General features: G+C 40.8%; 1 protein-coding gene across 1 annotated transcript in view; it reads right to left on the bottom strand.

Moving 5' to 3' along the window:
* The window catches only part of spock2 (SPARC (osteonectin), cwcv and kazal like domains proteoglycan 2), a 39075-nt gene that overhangs the window by 2805 nt on the left and 15589 nt on the right, over positions 1 to 20681 (bottom strand). The window contains exons 2-7 of the mRNA XM_080869317.1: positions 18391 to 18436; positions 2906 to 3020; positions 2427 to 2532; positions 1320 to 1428; positions 1053 to 1187; positions 116 to 334 (exon numbers count right to left, since the gene is read on the bottom strand). Coding sequence (XP_080725443.1) covers positions 116 to 334; positions 1053 to 1187; positions 1320 to 1428; positions 2427 to 2532; positions 2906 to 3020; positions 18391 to 18436 — 730 coding nt within the window. The remainder of the gene's footprint in view (positions 1 to 115; positions 335 to 1052; positions 1188 to 1319; positions 1429 to 2426; positions 2533 to 2905; positions 3021 to 18390; positions 18437 to 20681) is intronic.

Genomic DNA, 20681 nt, shown 5'->3' with positions numbered 1-20681 from the left:
CAGCCGAGCGCCTTGAAGTTTGATTGCATGTGCCAGAAGGGAAAATGTCAGCATACAGACAAGTGAGTGCGAACCCACAAGCCTGCAAACCTCACATAATCCCCCGAACACTCACTCTCTCTCCAGAAGCAGAGGCACCATTCAGCAGTGGAGACCTTGCCGTCCCTGTAGGAATCGCAGGAGTTGAAGAAGGGCCGAATGCAGACCTCATACTTGTCTAGGTTGATGGCAGCCAGCTCGGCCTGATCCAGGTACAGGTCGCTATTGGTGTCCAGCTTGGAGAACATCCAGCCTATGGAGTCCTTACAGCTGGCCACCAGGCTCCTGTCCAGCACTGCCAACACACAGAGGCAGACAAACAAACATAGACTTTTTTCAGGGGGACAGCTGCACAAACGGAAAAAATCACGCCAGCATGCTCAGAAACATCTCCTGTTTCCAATGGAAAAAAAAACTGCATTTATCATCCTCCTAATGCCTTCCAGTGCTGCCAGTTTCAACGTTAAAAAAAAGAAAAAGTTTTGCATATGAAAATGGCATTATAACGTATTGTTCTCCCGGCTTTACAACGCCGGTTGATGCTTGGAACTTCCTGACTGTACCCTGAGGCATAAACATCCTCCCGTATGTGATGCAGCGTTATGTTACACTATCCATCCAAGATAGTTTCAGGCAAATGGTTGCAAGTGGCACCAACAGGACAATTTGATTTTCCTGCTGTACTTCTTTTTACTATTTTAATTATAGTGATTGGCTGATACGATTACTGATTACAAATCCTTGAACCAGAAAATAGCTCGTGGAAGGCATCCAGTTTATTTCTTTATGAGGCATCAATTATTTTTTGTGAATCTAGAGATCCAGAGATGTACAGTGTTAAACAGCCAAGAGCTACAGTGTCGACTGTCAGCAGCAGAAACAAACTTTGTCTTAAATGAGACATGAAAAATAGATTTAATGGCTTTCTTAGATATTTTATAGTACGCTACCCTGCATCTAAAGCATTGAAATGCCCTCTTCATGCAATGAGTTTATTAAGTAGTAGCGCTAACCTGATGTGGTGCTGACTGCAGTGGCTTTGGCCCCAGGCTTGCTGTTGTTGTTCTGGTTGGCATTACTCTGCAGTAGCTGGAACCAGTCCCTCAGACGCTCCCCGAGATCAGCCAGATCCTGCCCGGTGCAGCCCTCTGTGTAAGTACAGGAGAGAAAAATATTTGTTGCACCTATTTATGCAGTTATGATGGCTGTTATGCTTGAGTAGATGTGTGAGAATAAAACAAAACAAAACACGAGTTGTATGTCATGTATGTTGCTCTCACCATGTTTACTCTCCTTGGTTGTAGGAGCAGTAGTTGGACAAGGACACAGACCAGAACACTTCAGGGTAAGATCCTTCCCCGTAAGACACGCCTGCTGCTCCAGCTTGCACTGCAACACACATACAGTCATTAAACACACACGCACACACACCGATGACATCGACAAGGGGACACAAAGGTGAAGTGAAATGAGTTATTGCCGCAACGCAGATCAAATATTCATGAGGTGACCGACTGTAAGCCTTAATTCAAAATCAGAGTCCTGCTCTTGAATGCGCTTCCCAACCTTTACTTGCACACAAGGTCAGAAATAGTGATTCAAAAGACAAAGCATTAATCAATAAACACATGGGATTCTGTCACCGCAAGCCACCAATTGGTTCCTCTGAGGCCATACATCACGGCTCTTTGTCTCAGCTTTGTGTCCCTTGAGATTCTCCTCACACTGCTTAGCTCTGAATGTGCAAAGGTGTGTGTCGGTTCTTACCAAACGACGCAGAGCACGTACAGCATGTACCACGGATTTCAAGATGTGTGTAAAAGTATGTGTACATCCGTATGACCTAAATTTGCAAGAGTTGTCAAGGCTATTTAGCAACGTAGCATATAGTAGCAGAATTTATGTGTTGAATCAGCATGTAATAATGTTCACCGAGGGGAACGAGCCACATTAGGGGAGCTCAAGTGCACATCACAGTCACAGCACTACTAATATACGTAAAACCACATGGAAAAATTAAAGTGGTGCTCAGTGCAGTCAACTTTGTACTGTTGCTTTGCTATATGTATAAAATTCAACCATAAATCTCACTTTGTAACCATTTAACCACTCATTAATCATATTCGATATGTACAATATGGTTAGGTTTTGTCAGTTTTGGAGTATTCCACATCATCGGTGTGATTTTTCCCCTCCCAAAAAAACCGAATAAAAGCCAGACACAGCAAATATGATGCAAATGAAAACTATTTTTAATTATTATTTAATGTTTTTAATTTGTCAGGCAGTTTAGTAAACAGTCCATTTTCAAAAAATGTTAAATTTCTGGCAATTATTTAATTGTTTAGACATTAACAGGTTAATTAAAGTGGGGGGTGGAGGTGTACCTTTGAGGCATAGTTGTGTCCATCAGATCCACACACAGGCCCAGTGGAGGAGATGGGACAGGGGTGACAGTTTCCATCAGGAGACCTGAGAGCGGGCTGCTTCAGCCTGCAGGACAAGGGGACAACACAACCATGTCAGCCTGGATAAGTCCAGCTTAGACAGCAACTGCTGCGTTAATTCAGAGTACACACACAGCAGCACCAAAACACAAGCGCGAAGCTAACAGGCCTCCTCTGTGTTGTCCAAATGCATTAGCTTATCATTAAACAGCAGGCAGTCGTACTTACACTGGTGCACAAACAAGCATTAATACTACGAGTGTGGCCGACAGGGATAAACACTCCAGTTTGCAGCAGACTATGGAGTGCGTGCTTGGTTGAGTTGAACTCATGTTAGTGTGCGTAAAGAAGATTTTTTTTTGACTATTTTTCTGTTTTGGGAATTAGTCAATTCTTGCCCATGGGCTACACACACTCACCTGTGTTCAAGTTTCTTGCGGTTGACGCACACAGCTCTCTGGTAGCCCTGGGCGATACACACCTTGTGTCGGCTGCACTTAACCTTTTGACAAGGGTCCTTGGTGGTGTCTACATCTGGGGAGAAAAAAGAAAATGAGACATGTACTTTAGCTTTCACACTGCTTCACTTTTCCTCCCTCCGTTCGCCCTTTTCTGTCTTTTTTCTGCTCCCTACTTGCTCAGCATAACCCAAGAGTCAGTCTAAATGACTCGAGCTGTGCTGGTGTTGCACTATTTTAAATATGCACTCTGAGGCACTTTTATTTATTGGGAGGAAAAATCTTATTCTTGAACATAAAATTACAAGAGCTTCTTTAGTTGGCTTTTGATCCAATTTAGCTCCTCAGCTGATATATATACATATATTTTTTTAAAAAGCGTTGAATAACTTGCAGACTTCATCTACTTACATATTTACATTCTCTACTACACTTAAATAATTCCTGCAATCTGGGCTAAAGCCAGGATGTCTAACTCAGGTTGCCACATCCATCAAACTCTCTGCTAGCAGCACCTCACACATGCTCATATGTCATATCTGTCTCTTCCTAGCAGGCCTCCTGGAGCCTGACCTGGATGTCACCCTCTATTCTCTTTAACTACTTCAGCCTATATTCACCTGCACTATCCATGAGCACAGCTACACAGGAATAGAGTTTATTTTCACACTGCTATCACAGACTTCATATGTAGGACTGAGGTTCGCCTTGAATCCTTACTGTATCCTGTTTTATGGCAGTTAGCAGGCAGGCTTAGGATCTCCTCTCTTGTCCTTTCTGGTTGCAGAATACATTAATTCTGCCTACATCACAGGATTATTGAAGCGAACTGACAGAGATCTGATTTGAGTAGCAAATCCAAAACAATACAACCCCCCCCCCCCAATCCTGCTACGGCTGAGCTGGTTGTATAACTGATTGACTGACTGCTCTGCTGCTGGGGAGAAGGCTTGGAGGCATTAATGCCCAGATGCAGACTCCTCATCCATTTAAACTGTCAGCAGTGCAGCCTTATTCTCTGGTTGCTCCTTATCCCAGTTGGCATTGATTGTGTACACTATCTCAGTACACAATATCACAGACGTCTCCCAGCTTTTCTTACTCGACTCTGTCCTCTTTTGCTGCCACCCGCCTTTCTTTTCCTCGCAGGTTTGATGTTTCACCACCCGCCCTGTCCAATTCACACCAGCGCATCAGCAGAATCACGGTGCATCAGCCAATTCCACCCTTTGGGGACCCTCTCTCTGACATGAAGGAGAAGGCGATTAAGTGTAGTAGGTAAAGGGCCACGCACGCAAAAGGCTATATGTTTTGCAATCCATTGAACCAAAGAAAGCAAAGGAAAGAGAGAAGGAAAACCATAAATACAAATAAGATGATCCTGATTTTTCTAATAGCAAAAACATTTGTAAATAAATCTCGTCTGTAGCGAGTGGCTACAATGCTGGCACGGCGTTGTGTTGTGAGTACAGAAGCATAAGGTGGCTGCCTGAGCCTCATGTTAACTTAACAGGCTTCCACGGATTAAAGCAGTGCCTGCGATGATGACGTTTCCATAGCAACAGGCTCTCCGTGGTCTGGGAATCATTTCTGGGTTGACTGTGATTTGCAGCTCAATCTGGTGTTTCTAAGAACTCTCTCCCTCTCCGTGTCTCAAACCCCCTGTTGTGCAATCATGTTTATCAAGCCACCTTTCTTCCATCTTTTCACATTCCTTTGTCTTCTCCTCACATCAGACATCCTTGCTGTGCGCCCTCACTCTTGGCCTACCTGTTTTGCTTATTATTTTCCACCTCGCATTCCACTATTTTTCCATCTATTCCCCAGTGCACCTACTTTAATTCTTTTTACTTTTAAAAAGCCTCTCCTATGGTTTTAAACTAATGCCTGTAGCAGTAAACCTCTCCTAATTAGGCTCCCCGTGCTTCAGTCTAATCCAATCGAGATTTGCATGAGGTTTATCCCTGCAGATTGGGGATAACGGAAGCAGTGCTCAGGCCACATCCTCATCATCAGCTCTTTTATCTAGTATTTACACACCCAGTCTCTAATGTCATTGGTGCTATGTTGTTTTCTAGGTAGGAGTGTTCTCAGGTGTGCCTGCACTTTGTGCAAAAATAGTCCTGCCTGGATCAAGATGAGTAAATTACTGCTGCTAAATATGATGCTATAACTGCAGGCAACTTGGCAACATTACATTACATATATTTTTATTTTTTATAAAATAAACAGTTAAGATCTACTGTGTTAATTCCAGCTTTTGTGCTAAGATAAGCTACTGGCTTTAATTATACATTTAATAGATGATCATATTTCTGTTCCATTTAAAAATGCTGATTAGTGGCAGCTTTATACCATCTAAAACCCTTTACACATTCACCAGACCTATATGGAAGAAGTAGCAGTGAAATGACAGAGATTTAACACAATTTATTAAATTAAATTATTACATTTCCTCAGAAAATGTTAAATAGAAGAGCCTCGGGAGCAAAAACATAATTTGTTTCACGTGCAAGGCAAACAGGACAAAAGGGTCTCTCTTTTGCCTCTACCTTGTTTTAAACAGGTTGGATCTCACAACATCTATCAATAGTCCTCATAGAGAGTGGACTCAGCACATTCACCCATTTTCATGCGGTCTGCCTTTGACATAACACCAGGAAGTGTCCATTTACAATTTATTGTCCTGTCTACCTGGGAATGATATATGCAAATCCAGGGTGTAATGTGTAAAAACCATTACATACTCACAAACTGTATAAGGAAGAAAGAGCAGTGAAAGGACTACAATTCAGATTACAGTGGAGATTTACTGAATGTCCTTAGAAAATGTTAAACAGAAGAGACTCAGGAGCAAAAACATAATTTGTTACAAGTACGAGACAAGGTTGACCCCCCTCCAGAGTTGGAATAACAGGCTGTTTCCTTTGCAGCCTTATATAGTTTGAAATTACTGGATAGAAGGAACCCCAGGCGGGCCTAAAAAGGATGCTCAGGAAGAGGTGATGGTGAGAAGGACAAAGGGAAATTCCCCAGGGAACTTAATTGGGTGTTTTTCTGTTTTCTGAGGTTTAGAGTTGGAGTAGTGTGCATACAGTACATGATGTGTGCACTGTGTGCAAAGAGCTGGGCAGAGTCCCTGGTAGGGGGAGCGCCAGAAGCGCTGGTTGTTGTAAAGTAAAAACAAGGTAATAGCAGTGGAGATATTTTGCAAAGGGCAAGATTTTCCCAACAAAAACAAAACGGTCTATCCATTGTCTTTATCTTGTTTTAAACACATTATCCCTTACATTTATTAATACCTTCTAGAGCAGCGATGTCATATATATGGTGGGCCACATACAGCTCACTTTGATCATAAGTGGGCCGGAAAGACTTGTTTACTTTGGTGCTGCATGAACGGCCATGGATGAGGTTTTATTAGCAGGAAAAGCTACAAAACGTATTATAATTGAAAAACCCTAAATATGTGCCCTTCTTATGCTTTTTTGATGCTTGATGCATTGCTTGTGTCGTGCGCCGATTTTGACAAACGAGACGAGACAAGGAAGTTTTACCTTTACCTTCCTCGTCTCGTTAATTACTTCCAGCTGTGTCCCCCACCTGTGTGTAATCTCCCTGTGTTTCTCTGAGTGTATTTCAGTCGTGTCTCCTGTCATTGGCTGTATCCCAATTCAGGGTCTGCAGCCTTAAAGGCCGCCTTTCAAGGCCGATTACGTCACCGCGACGCGACAAAGGCTGTCCCAATTCGAAGGCTGCTCGAAATGCGGCCTCAAATGCGTCCTTAATTTCCCTGAATTTGGCAGTGGGTGTGGATAATTTTGCCGAAAAAAACGGCAGATGAGGGGCGCCCGAAGAGTAAACTTTAAGTAAGTACTGAATATTATGTCACTTATTTATGTGCAAATGTTTAATAACGAAGAACATTAAAACATTACTGTTGGCCACATGTCGGCAACGTTATGTGACATTAGTGACGTTTGTACTAACTTGGTTTTACAGCCTTTACTTTAAAATATACGCCGTTCAATAGCTGAGCTTAATCCTACAGAGAATGATCAAAGCTCATGTAGAAACAAACAAATGAACAAAAGATTTTCTCCTTCATTTCTGTCAAACAAAGCTGTATGACACGTTTCCAGCTGTTAGAATCATGGTTGCTAGGCAACCTGGGCAGCGCAATGGAGGCTAGACCGTCCCATTTCACAAGCCTCGCACTTCTGGCCTTAGCGGTCTTTAAGTACGCGGCCCTTGAGGATCGTTGAGGCTGCGTACTTTAAGGCTGCAGACCCTGAATTGGGATACAGCCATTGTAGTCGCTGGTCCGTCTGTGTATTCACCGTGCTTCATCTGTGTGTTCTTCCTGCTTTCACCGTCATTTACCTCTGTCCATCCTCCCTCATGTTCAGGTCCTGGTTTGTGTTCAGTAGTTTAGTTGTTCCCAGTTTAGATAGAGAAACGGGACAGAAGGCTATTTGCTCTGTGTTCAATAAACCACCTTCTCACCTTCACGACTGCCTGCGATAGGATCCTCCTTTATCATCTCCAGTGTTGTTCAAGTTACTTGAAAAAAGTAATCAGTAACTAATTACTGTAATTAGGTGATAAAGCGATAGATCTTTCAGCCCAATTCTACTTTTTCTGCATAATCCATCATACAAAATGTAATCAAATGGAAAAGTCTCTTTTTTTTAAACTTGTTTTTTCAGTTTTAATCTTTTAACTTTATGCATCAAGCAAAAATTTAATTATATGCACCATTCTCTGACTTGAAGAAATTAGTTAAACATTAGTTAAACCTATTTTCTGCACATTCCAGCATATTAAATAAAATATTTTTTGTGTTTACACTCAGTCTTTCAAATAGATGCAAGTAAAACACAGCAGAAAATAAATAAAGTCAAAGACTAGTGGTCCTGTTGCTCTATTTTCACCTGTAAAGCAGGAGTGCAGTAGGCGGAGGTTTGCCCTGGTGCAGGTGTGCCGCAGCGGTCAGTGGAAGAATCCGCGAGTTTCTCTGTGAATTTCCCATTACGTGGTAGCGCACTCGGTGCTTGTTTAGGGTCTTTTTTTCGCTATAAAAAGAAGTTTTCTTCCCACGCACAACAGACACTAATGTTTTTGTCACTTTTTATGGAATCAAACTCAAAGTAAGGTCAGTACTTCCACGCTTTAAACGCTGCACGCTCATACTCTCTCCCGCACTGATATATTATCCATTGTTGATCTGCACACAGCTGTTGTCACGAACGTCGCACTCGCTTACGTCACTGTCATGAGACGTTCATGCAAAAAAAAAAAATCACGGTTTTAGTAACGCAGCGTTCCTACGGGAAAGTAACAGTAATCTAATTACCGTTTTTGCAATAGTAATCCCTTACTTTACTCGTTACTTGAAAAAAGTAATCAAGTAACGCGTTACTGCCCATCTCTGATCATCTCCACACGACTCACTCACCTCACTCGCCGTGACAAGTTGTGACTTCTTCTCCTCCTATAGCCGTACTTTAGCAGCGATGTTATCTGAATGGCGGCACCGATCCTTCAGGACAATACTGCATTGGCTTCCTAATCGGCCATTATAGCGGGTATATCTCGGCCTTTATTTTTCAAAGCCATCCAGTGGAGACTTTGCTGGGCCGATTTAAGCCCCCGTGCCTTATATTTGAATCCCTGCTCTAGAGGAACAGTCCTTGTAAAGTGTGGGTTCAGCAAAATTCACCATGCTCTTTGCCTTTAATATATCCAGAAAATGTCCATTTACCATTTATTGGCCTCTCTATCTTAGATCAGCATATGTAAATCCAGTGTACACTTAAAGGTATACATAAAAACATCAGTGCTATACACATGCACTTAATTGTTAGGGTGTGTGTGCTTGATTACTCTTGCAACCTTACATTACAACAGTTTGCCTACCACAATTTAATGTCTTTAAGTATGCCAATTTAGTCATTTGTGGGGTTGCACAAATCAACTGTAGATTTCCTGGACCTGTTTTTACAGCAACAAAGAGAGATCACTGCAGTGCAGCTTTAGACAATGGAAACAGCAAAACATAAGGAAATTAATGACAAATACTCATTCATTTTGCAACACATGTACTGCAGATCCTACTCACAAATATATACACTTCACTGAGGCCAACATTAGTCAAACAAATGTATAGATTAGTTTTGCTAGAGCAGCTGCAAGACCCACAGCACATGACAGAGCGGGCAGAGCAGATGCAGCGGTTGCGTCAGGTTGCAAAGTGGCTTGTAGGGCCAACAGCAAAGTGGAGAAAAGGTATCAACTGAGCCATCTGATGATATTAAGATTGGGATTAACTATTTGTTTCGGTTCTGAGTCTTTCACCCAGCCTTTTGTGTTTTGGACTTCAGAGTTCTGTTGATTCCTGGTTATAGTCAGCTTGTTTCTTAGTTTGTTATTGTGCTTTTAGCTTTGTGTTTTTGTTCCACTTACTGTTGAGTTCTTCCAGTTTTCCCTGCCTCTCTTGTGTTCCCCATGTATAGTCTCCATCAGTTCTTCCTATTGTATTTTGGAAGTCTCCTACCAATCCTTCACTGATGGAAAACTGAAAATGCTACGTCCAGAGGAACAGAATTTATGGGATCTCCTGCCTTGTGTACGCTGCATTTTGTAGTACTTTCTCTTGTTTCTCAGATAAATTTCTATTGTGTTCCCTGCTATTCCACATCTCATTAATTATCTTGTGTGTTTATATAGCCCTTATCTCCCCATAGATCTTTGTTGTCTCACCCTGTTTCATGTTCATGCTACTATTCATCCCAGTCTGTAGTGTTCCTGTAGAGTGTCCCCATGTTCCTGTGTTTACTGATGGATTTTGGTTTGCCTTAAATAAAATGTTCTTTTCACTTGACACCTGCTCATGAGTCTGAATTTGGGGTCCTTTTCCATCACTAAATTTCACACAATTATCTCCTAAAGTACCAGGACAAAAAAACACACCGCAAGTCAAACAAAGACAATGCAAATGAAAACTTTCCCATCAGAGATATTCACAGCGTACTTAGTTGTGCTTTGCATGTAATGTCAAATAAATGAAGACAATTCCTTAATTGGCTTGTGTCTTATCTATCTGTCCTTTAATAAGCTGCGGTGAGCTCTCTTGGCCACCCTCATTCGGGACAGCATCGACTAAAGTGGAGTCAGCTACTACGATTCCTGAATGCAAATTTCCACCTCAGTCTGACGGCTTTGGCTCTCTTGTCTGTTGACATTTCTAAAGCTCTGTCTTCCTCTGCAAAGCAGTGTAGCAGTCTGGGCAGCCCGGCTGAGAAATGAGGCCTGTAGGCTCAGAGCTTCGGAGTAAAGACATCACACTGATTTAGTGATGTCTCAGAGGGACAAATCTCCTCTTTTCACTCTTTTGCTTCATTAGGCCAGTCATAAAGGAAGGCAGATCAATGGAGGGAGATAACACACTTGCGTCAGAATGAGAGAAAGGGAAATAGATGAAGGGTTTTATGCTGTGTGAAATGAAAGATGTGGAATACTACTCATCTGACAACCTAAGGCAAGCATTTTAAAGTTTCATAAAAGCTGAAGACGCAAATGCCACTTGTGAAGTTGATCCACAGTATGCTGGTATGTTTGACTGCAAAATAGGTAAGACGAGAGCCTCAAAAACTCAGGATTAAGTTCAAAGATGACATTTCATTTTTTTATGTTTGCCATGGCAACAAGTTAAATGAGAATTAAAACCCAACTGTTACCGTGGCTTTATGTAGACACTTGTGTACTACTGGAAATCTTTGCTTGTCGTGCAAGGTAGTGACTGAAGAACTGGTGGTTCCAAATTTTCTAGTCTTTGGCTTAGAAAGAAGTTGGTTTGGAAACATATTTAATATTTTTTTGTTTACACTCAGTCTTTCAAACAGATGCAAGTAAAACACAGCAGAAAATAAATAATATCAAAGACTAGCGGTCCTGTTGCTCTATTTTCACCTGTAAAGCAGGAGTGGGGTAGGCGGAGGTGTGCCCTGGTGCAGGTGTGCCGCAGCGGTCAGTGGAAGAATCCGCGAGTTTCTCTGTGAATTTCACATTACGTTGTTGCGCACTCGGTACTTGTTTAGGGTTTTTCTTCGCTGTAATGCTTCATCTCCTGCTTTGCGTTTCTGTGGGCGCCCCGTGCTAGCAGTGTCCAAGCGTTTTGTTTTTCTTCCCCCCTTTTCATCCCCCCCCCTGCAATGGCTCTGCGCCCCCCCTAGTGGGCAGGCCCCACACTTTGGGAAGGTCTGCCTTAGAGTTTGGATGTACACTCATCAGCCACTGTGATTGGCATTCCTACTCAACTGCTCTAATCAACCAATCACATGGCAGTAACTGAATTCATTTAGGCATGGAGACATGGTAAAGCCAGCTCACTGAAGTTCAAACCAAGCATAAGAATGGGAATAAAAAAGATGATTTTGACGACTTTGAACGTGCCATGGTTGTTGGTGCCATAAGGGCTGGTCTGAGTACAGACTGCTGAATAACCACTTGCTACATTAAGGCAGTGGTTCCCGAAGTGGGGGAGAGCCATTGTGTGTGTGTGTGTGTGTGTGTGTGTGGGGGGGGGGGATTAAAAAAAAAACAGAATTCTTGGACACTGCTAGCATAATGGGCAGGTTTCTGATGGGGCTCCCACACAAACGCAAAGCACAGGATCAAGGATCATATGCTTCCAAACCACCTTTCTTCCAAACCAAAGACTATAAAATATGATGAAGCATATCTTGCCTTTGGCTTCAACTGAACAACAGCGGTACCAGGTCGGGATCCCCGAAAGTATTTGTTTCCCCTGCGTCGGGAGCATGCTCTGGGCTGTCCAAGTAATGGACAAACAGTATCCCACAATTCTTGATTTTTAGTTCACAAACACTTCTTATACTGAAATGTTGGCAATGTTAGCTCTTTATACAGTAAAGTTACAGTGGGATACAAATAATATCAGGCTGATCCTGCCACAATTTGTTCCCCCGGTTCAAATCACGGACAAACAGTATCTCACAGTTGTATAATTTTTGGCAACCACTGCATTAAGATATGCAGAAGACCATCTCTGAACACACAACATGTTGAAGTTACTCTGAAGCTACTCTGTTGGAGTAGGGATGCATCTAAAAGCTGCAGGACGGTAGCTCTCGAGGACTGGAGTTGGACACCCCTGTCTTATTCCAACAGAGCACTTTCACATCACGAATGTGCAACCAACAAATCTGCAGCAAGTGTGTGAGACTGTCATGTCAATGGGGAACAATAACCTGGGAATGGTTCCAGCACCTTGTTGAATCGATGCCATAAAGCATTAAGACAGTTCTAAAGACAAAGGGGGGGGGGTCCCAACCTAGTATGTGCAAGTTGTAACTAACAAAGTGAGTGTGTAATGTTTTGTGCATTTTCAGTAAATGTTCTCGTCCTTGCATTCTTCCTTCTGAATAAAATATTTCCTTTTTACAGATGAACAGGGTATAAGATATTTCTATTAGCATCCTATCACACTCTCATACACCAACTTGCCTTCACCCACAGTCCACAATTTCCTGATCATCAGAGTGCCTTAGAGCTGGCAGGAATAAAGCTGATGTCAGTCATTTTACACTAAATCAAGGCATATTAGCTTCACACCTCTGCCTCACTGTCTTCTCATGCTTTTATACCTCTCAGCCATTGGGAACAATAATTAGTCCTTCATTAAGTCCTTGGAAATTCCGCTAATGGACTCAGCTATTCAGCTGACTTCATTTAGGCTGCAAATCTAGTGACAGTGGTTAAGGACAAAACTCCATGTCATGACTTCATCTGGCACCGGCTCAATTAAGGCTGGAGTTGCAGCAGGAGTTAAGGAGGAGACCTCAATTGTTCTGCCTCCACTCGCGGCTCCTGCTGGAGTGTAAATGGAGGAAAAACGAGGAAGCAGAGCGAAGTGATGATGGGTGGAAGTCGAGCCAATGTTTAGCATTTCCTGTGGGAGTCACATCAGATCCGCTCAAGCGGAGTGCAAACATCTTTCAGCATCTTCGCCAAGGAATCAATACAGCTGTGGACAGTGCATGTCTGACCCCGGAATAAAAATAAAACCACAAAAACACAGGCAACACTGTCTAATATGGTGAACCGGTGACCATCTGGAAAGCGCTACAGTTCAAATACAGGCCACGGATCGTGCAGCAGCACAGCCATATAATGACATTCCGTTTCAATCAATCTTGCAGCTTTGCTTTCACTGCAAAAGCATCCATCGCAGGGATTTCTTCGTTTTGCATGGATTTATATTCATGCCTGAATAATGAATGCATTATGACACATTTTGAGTACAGGAAAAGGTTTTTTACATGCACATACATTACTGTATTATACAAAGCCTGGGAGGTTTCATGAATATAGTTTTATTTTGAGATAATTGGATATACTTTGGATTCTGGTGGGTAATATGTGTGCGTTTTGTGTTATCATTAAGATCCCATAAATAAATCTTACAGGGTAATAGCCTGTTTCACTGGGGCCTGGACATTTACGTATTAACAGAATATGTTCTCTTTGAGCAAATAAAGTATCGGGTTGTGTCAGGGTTACAGAAGAAGCATTAAAGGGGTGTTTTGCTTTGGACTGCCTCATTTGTAACCTTAATGATACTAGTCCAGAGTTGCCTGTCTTTCCTTTAACACATACAGAAAAAATGCAATCCTGTCTAGTCGGTTTCTTTTTCTTCATTTTATTTGTTACAACATTATTTACCAATGTTACTATCTGATTCATTGCAGAATAGTTAGCCTAAGGCTTGTTTTCTTCCACTGTGACCAGGCAGGCCAACAATTAAAATGTCCACAGAGCGATACAACAACAGCAAGTGAGACGAAACTAACCAGACAAAACACACTCACACATACGCACTTTGTCGGCATCTTAAATGTATCAGACAAATTATAAGCAAGAATATTTGAATACCAGTCCAAACAAATATAACACAGGTCAATAAAGAGCCAAGAGTGGGCAGATTTTATAGTGATGATGTTAAATTGGCTTCTTTCCATTTTTTTTGAGCAAAGATTCTAGTGGTTTGCTTTGGCTTTTATTTTGTTGAGAAAGAGCCAAGTTACATTTAGTGGCTATTTTAATTTGACATGTTTCTTAAAATTTGCATTTGAGCCAGAGATATGTCAATTTAGAAACCACATCAATCTTCTCACCCTTAATTAAAAGCAACTTTACTGTCCTTTTGATAGCATTAGTTAACTTCTTTAGCTCAGCACACATTATTAAATCTACTCCATGACACTATAACGGAAGGCAGAGTTTTCATAAGGAGGCCAGTTGGCTGACTACTTGTCCAGCAGACTATTTTATTACAAAAAATGTTGAGTTTTGATTTACAAGCGCAGATTAGCTCTGTGCTTATTACTGTCACGGTACTAGGTCTGCGATCCAGGATTTGTGTTTCTGTTCTGTTATTATAATCTTTGATTATTGTTGTTGGTTTTCTTTAGTTCTCAGTTATCTTAGTTCTTCCTCTCTTAGTGTTTATCCCAGCCTGTGTTTAATCTCTGTGTTTGTTCATCTCCTGTGTCTCCCCAGTCAGTCGTGTCTCCTTGACAAGTCCACGTCTCCGTGCCTGTCTCATGCTTCCTGTTTTATTTTGATAGTCCTGTCCTGTGCTGTTCTCTCCTCCCGTGTCTTGTTCCCTTGCTATTCCTGTCCCTCTGTCCGTTGTTGCGTCGTACCACTCCCATGTGCTCTGTGGTGTGTGTGTGTGTGTGTGTTTCCTCCATGTTCCTCGTCATCCTCGCTTCTAGTTTAAAGTTTCTAGTTTCCCAGTGTCTTAGACTGATTACAGGTCACCAGAGAACTTCAATCTATACATCTAAAAACCACAAACCAGGCGAGAAATTTGGGTGTAGTGATGGATGCAGACCAAAACTTAGAAAAACACATTAAGACAATAACAAAGTCAGCTTACTATCACCTCAAGAATATTTCAAGGATAAAAGATCTGATGTCTCAACAGGACCTGGAAAAACTAGTCCATGCATTCATTTTTAGTAGGCTTGATTACTGTAACAGCATCTTTACAGGTCTACCTAAAAAATCAGTCAGACAACTACAGCTCATTCAGAACTCTGCTGCTCGAGTCCTCACTAAGACCAAAAAAGTGGACCACATCAGTCCAGCTCTGAGGTCTTTACACTGGCTACCTGTCCGTCAGAGGATAGACTTTAAAGTTCTGATGCTGGCCTATAAAGCTCTGAATGGTTTAGGACCAAAATACATCAGTGACCTCCTGACCCAGTATGAACCATCCAGATCCCTCAGGTCATCTGGATCCGGTCTTTTATCAGTTCCCAGAGTCAGAACCAGACACGGAGAAGCTGCATTCAGCTTTTTCTGCTTCTTATATCTGGAACAAACTCCCAGAAAGCCTCAGATCAGCTGAAACACTCAGTTTATTTAAATCCAGGTTGAAGACTCACCTATTCTCAGCTGCATTTGAATAAAGCACCAAATCCACACTTTTAAGCTTAAATTTCAAAACTTACATTTAACTACTGATCTTATCTATTTCTGATTTTATCTGTTTTGGTTTTATATACTGTTTTGTTTGTTTGTTAAGCTTAAATTTCAAAACTTACATTAACTACTGATTTTATCTACTGTTCTGATTTTATCTGTTTTGATTTTATATACTGTTTTGTTTGTTTGTTTGTTTGTTAAGTGGGTTTAGAGCTCTGGGTAGCTCCCCAGCTGGGTCTAGACTGGGTCTAGAGAGTATTTTAAATTCAGGGAATTTAAAATAGAAAGTAGCTCGTCCACAGAAGGACTGGTAGCTCCCCTTACGATAAGGGTTCAGATCGCGCGAACAGGTGTGAAATGTGTGTGTTTAGTTAGTTTGTTTGTTTGCTTGTTTTAATTAATTTTAAATCATGCTTTTTATTTGTTTTTGTTTCTAATGTCTCTGTAAAGCACTTTGAATCACCTTGTTGTTGAATTGTGCTATACAAATAAATTTGCCTTGCCTTGCCTTGCCTTGCCTTGCCTTAGTTCCTTGTCCTTAGTTTTTAGTTCTCTGGTTTTTGATTTTTGTTTCTAGTGTATTTTTTGCTACAGCACAATTAAAGCTGCCTCTTTGAGTGTGTGATGAGTCCTGCATTTGGGTCCACATCCTGCCTGCCACTCAGCAGATTGTGACAACTACAATTTTTGATCTTTCAATATCTACCCTGCCTCTCTGCACTTTTTTAGAATGTCAGTACGCAAATTTAGGCTTCGACGGCCAAAACGTTTCTCAACTAAACCCTAAAGATTATACATATACAGACATATTAGTAAGGGGGCCTAGCACTGATCATTGAGGAACACCTACTATGCTCAAGATGCATAAGTCTAAAGAAGTAAGTCAGCGAAATAGACAGTGTGAAAAGACGGTTTGAAGCTGAGATGGTTTACATGTAAAATGTCGTTAAAGAAAATTAAAATACTGGGAAACTCAAACTACACCTTTCCATAGTTTGTTTTTAAAGTAAGCACTTCATTTGAAGACAATTTTAATTGAATTTCCCTGTTACAGAGCCAAAGCATACGTGATACAAACCCGAAATGCTGATATTAAGTTGTTCAAAGATGCCATGAACCAGGGCTTTCTCCCTGGGGTTTTACTAGTATTTGAAATTTAGGAGTTGGGAGTTATTGTCTTGGTTTTGATTTCCATTCTTTCTTCAGAGCTTCTGGTTCTTCATGTTGTTTTCGGGCCATTCTGGTTTCACACTTTTTCATTAGTGTTCGGTTGCTCTTATGTTCCGGGTATATCCTCTGTTAGCACAGTTTGTTTTCTCACTGTTCCCTTTCCACGGTTCTTCACTTTTATCCATTCACTAAAGTTCTTGTCTCCGTGTCTCCTTGTTCCAGTTTTTGGTTTTTATTTGTTCTGTGCCTTGTTTCCCCAGCTGTGTCTGATTCCCCTGATTAGCCCTCGGTGTGTGCATTAGTGTATATATTGTTCTGCCATTCCTTCAGTTCATTCAGTTTGCCTTAAGATATATGGTGATGCATTTGTAAAAACATTTGTATGAGTAACTGCAGCATTTCTTGCAGTCATGGTTAAATTATGATCGGATAAGCCAGTAATCAAATTGAAACTTTTAGCTTCTCTTTCTATAGAACTATTACGTCTAACTAGGTATTTCAGAGCTTCACAATACTTGCTGAGGCTTTTGTAAACTGAGCTGAAAGCAGCTTTACTGCAGAAAAGGCCTGAGCATGGAATCATGTTTCAGAGAAACACAGACATAATGGAGTTCCACAATGGAAAGCCAAAAAATGACTAATTGCTAAAGATAAACATGAGACCGTACGACTGATACAAACGCAACAAGGAAGCACTCGGTATATATTTAGTAATATTGTGTAGCAAGTTACAAATCTGTGGTTTTACATTTAGCTTTAATGAAAGTAGTTCATCTTTTACTTGAACTGTAAAAGCCTTAAGAACCTTATTTGAGCCTAAATACATTTATAGGAAACTCTCAATAAGACCATCAAAAGGGCTTTCCCTCCAAATAAGCATTTTTATAATATTTATGTTCCTCATAATCTTAAAAACAGCATAGTCATACATGTTGGTCCATTTTATATATTATTATCACACAGAAAGTGATCACTGAGTATAAGTTATTTATTGTTTTCTCTAATTAAGCAAGCACACTCACAGGCCACCTTGTTAGGTAAACCTCTTCAACTGCTCTTTAATATAACTAATAAACCAGATGACATTTAGGCATATAAAGTTCAGACTTAGCATTGGAATAGCAAAGAAAGACAATTTTGGTGACTTTGAACGTAGCATGGCACAAGATAGGCTGAGTATTTCAGAAATTGCTCATTGGGATTTCCCCACACAGAAAACTCTCTGGGTTCTCTGGGTGAAAATGCCTTGTTGATCCCAGAGGTCAGAGGAGAATGGCTAGACTGCTAAAAGCTGTCAGAAAAGCAACACTAACTTAAATAACCACTAATTACAACCAGTATATGTAGAACACACATCAAACCTTGAAGGTGGTGGGCTACAAGCAGCAGAAGACAACACTGGGTGCACCTCCTGTCAGCTACGAACAGGAAACTGAGGCTAAGATTCGCGCAGCCTAATCAAAATTGGACAAAAACATTGCCTGGTCTGATGAGTCTTGACATGTGCTGCAACATTTTGATGATAGGCCCTGAATTTAGTATAAACAACATTAAAGCATGGGGCAACCTTGGTCTCTGAGGAGGGTTTCCAGCACCTTGGTGAATCTATGCTGCCAAAAATTAAGGCATCTATGAAAGCAAAACTTGGTCCTAAAACTTCTATGAGCCATTTGTAAGCTATCAAAATTCAACAAGACGCTTTTATGTTCAGCATCTCTCAGCAGCACACACAGGAAGGAACAAGATGTTGTGAAACTTACTGTCATTAGAACCTTGATTTTCATCCCAGGTACGCACGTAGTCATCCTGCAGAAAGAGGAAGAAAACACTACTTTACCATCTGCTGCCAAGACAACAGAGTCAGGTAATTCACAGTGAGTGCACAGTGTTGCTGATATTATAAAATACAGCATGAACACTGCTACAGTCCACATCACAGTGGAGAAGTGATGTAGTTTACATTATCACTGGACACTGATTATAATGTGTACACTGGCATGATAATTAGCTAAGTGAGTCACACCAGAGACTGTGGCTGTACATTCTTTATGGAAATGAGCTCAACAAATCTGCACACTCTGCCTATATTCGAGACATATGGTATCAGGGGTGAGCTGCCTTTTAAATGCTCTGCCTTTTTACCCCTGTTTAATTAGAACATTAATCGCTCTAATTAAAATGGGCAAATTGAAAGAGATTTTGCAAAAAAGGGAGAAAAGATGGATGGTGAGGCAAAGATAAAGACACACAAAGAGACAAGGAAATTACTCATGCATGCAAAAGACACTGGACAAAAGGCGGCTATAAGAGAGCTGTACAAAAAGTGAAGAGAACTGACCTCTACCTCCTGGTGAAATGACAGCAAAAGGAGAGAAAAGAGTCGATATTAGTCAAGAAGAAAAGTGCAATTTTGGACAGAGCGTATTAAGCTGTATTCAAGACATCATGAGGACACAAAAAAGACTTTGTAAGTTCATTTTTAAATCTCTTAGAGCCTGATTTTATAATAATATATGTAACAAAGTCTTTTGTTGCTTAATTTGGTTTATTTACCACAAATTTAGAAGATCAGATCAGATTAGATTTGACGGAGAGAGACCCACCAACGTTAGGAAAGTGGTTTCACCTTATCACTAAATGTAACTGAATGATGGCTGGTGCATAAAAACACACAATATTAAATTTTCCCAACACTGCTTCACCACAAACCTAAACAAGGTGAAAAAGGTGGAAAAGAAGGGTAATGAGTATCGTAAGAATACAAGGTGACAGATGTCTCAACCTGTAGTTGGTGGCACATATGACATTTCAGTTTTCTACCTGTTTCATCTTCAGGTTTGGGACACCTGTCAGTACTTTCCTGATGCAATTTATGTCCTGATATAAATACACAGTGGCAAACTGCATTAAAAATACAGTAAATTTTATACACTGAATCGCTGAAACAGAATGCCTCTACATTTTTATGGTATTAAACTGCATTTCTTTTCTGGCATGACTCATCAGAATATACATGTTTATTTGTGATTTACAATAATTGCATGACTGACTGACGTGTCACGGTTTAGCTACATACAGCAGCATTCCCTTTGTGGTGTAGTGCAAAGCTAATAGCTCAAAGAAATTGAATGACAGATAAAGATGCAAGAATATGAAGTGGTCCCTGGGTGTCTCTGGGTGACAGCTGCACTGAAAACCCCCTGTCATTGCTTTAGCCCCTCATAGTTTGCACGGAAGATGCTGACTGGTTTGCAAACACTTGCCAACTCCTCACCTAGCAGCAGCAGTGAAACTGAGCTTTTCTGCTGGTCTGCTGTTTTTAACGCTGTTAGCTGCTGTTAGCCTCTGTTAGCCAGTGTTAGTGAAACTTTCTTCTAAGTGGATCTAATATTGTTAGACTCTGCTGCTGAGTGAATAAACTCTAATACAATGTACGAATGTCAAACAAAACAAAACAAATGTTTATCAAAGGGAATGTTTGATTTTTTTGGATGCTTAAGCCTAACATTAGCTAGACTAACATTAGCTTATATCCAGCTACTGTTGCTGTTTTTAAGCCAGTTGTCTGGAGACGGGAAGATTGCATGTTTAACCTGTTAACAATAAGTAACTGTGACAATATTGGAGGTGAATAGTCATGTTAGAGCCCTTACTTCAGTTCAGGAGATGACGCTTCAGGTAATGAGGAAGAGGTGGAAATAAGGGAGGAGAGAGACATAATGACAAAGAGATGATGAAAATATAGATGTGCAGGTGTTAAATGGTCATATATAGTTTGAAGGAGCTATTTGTGATGCTTAAATTAAAAGTAACTTATAAGGTGTGCTACATATGAGGCCAGTCTCTAGCCATATAGATGTGATAAGGGGGAACTATTAGGCGGGCCACCATGGCAGCATCTACCTGCTCCTATGCATTTTTAATGGATTAATACTAAGTTTATGAGAATGCATCAATTTTCTAAATAACCTGAAGAAATTACTAACTGTACCTTTAAAAATTGTTATTTAACATCTTGATTGACATGGGGAAAAATTAATTTTTAAAACAC

The sequence above is a fragment of the Rhamphochromis sp. 'chilingali' genome (assembly GCF_963969265.1).
Source record: "Rhamphochromis sp. 'chilingali' genome assembly, chromosome: 20".
Taxonomy (NCBI): domain Eukaryota; kingdom Metazoa; phylum Chordata; class Actinopteri; order Cichliformes; family Cichlidae; genus Rhamphochromis; species Rhamphochromis sp. 'chilingali'.
This window is presented reverse-complemented; position numbering and strand designations above follow the sequence as displayed.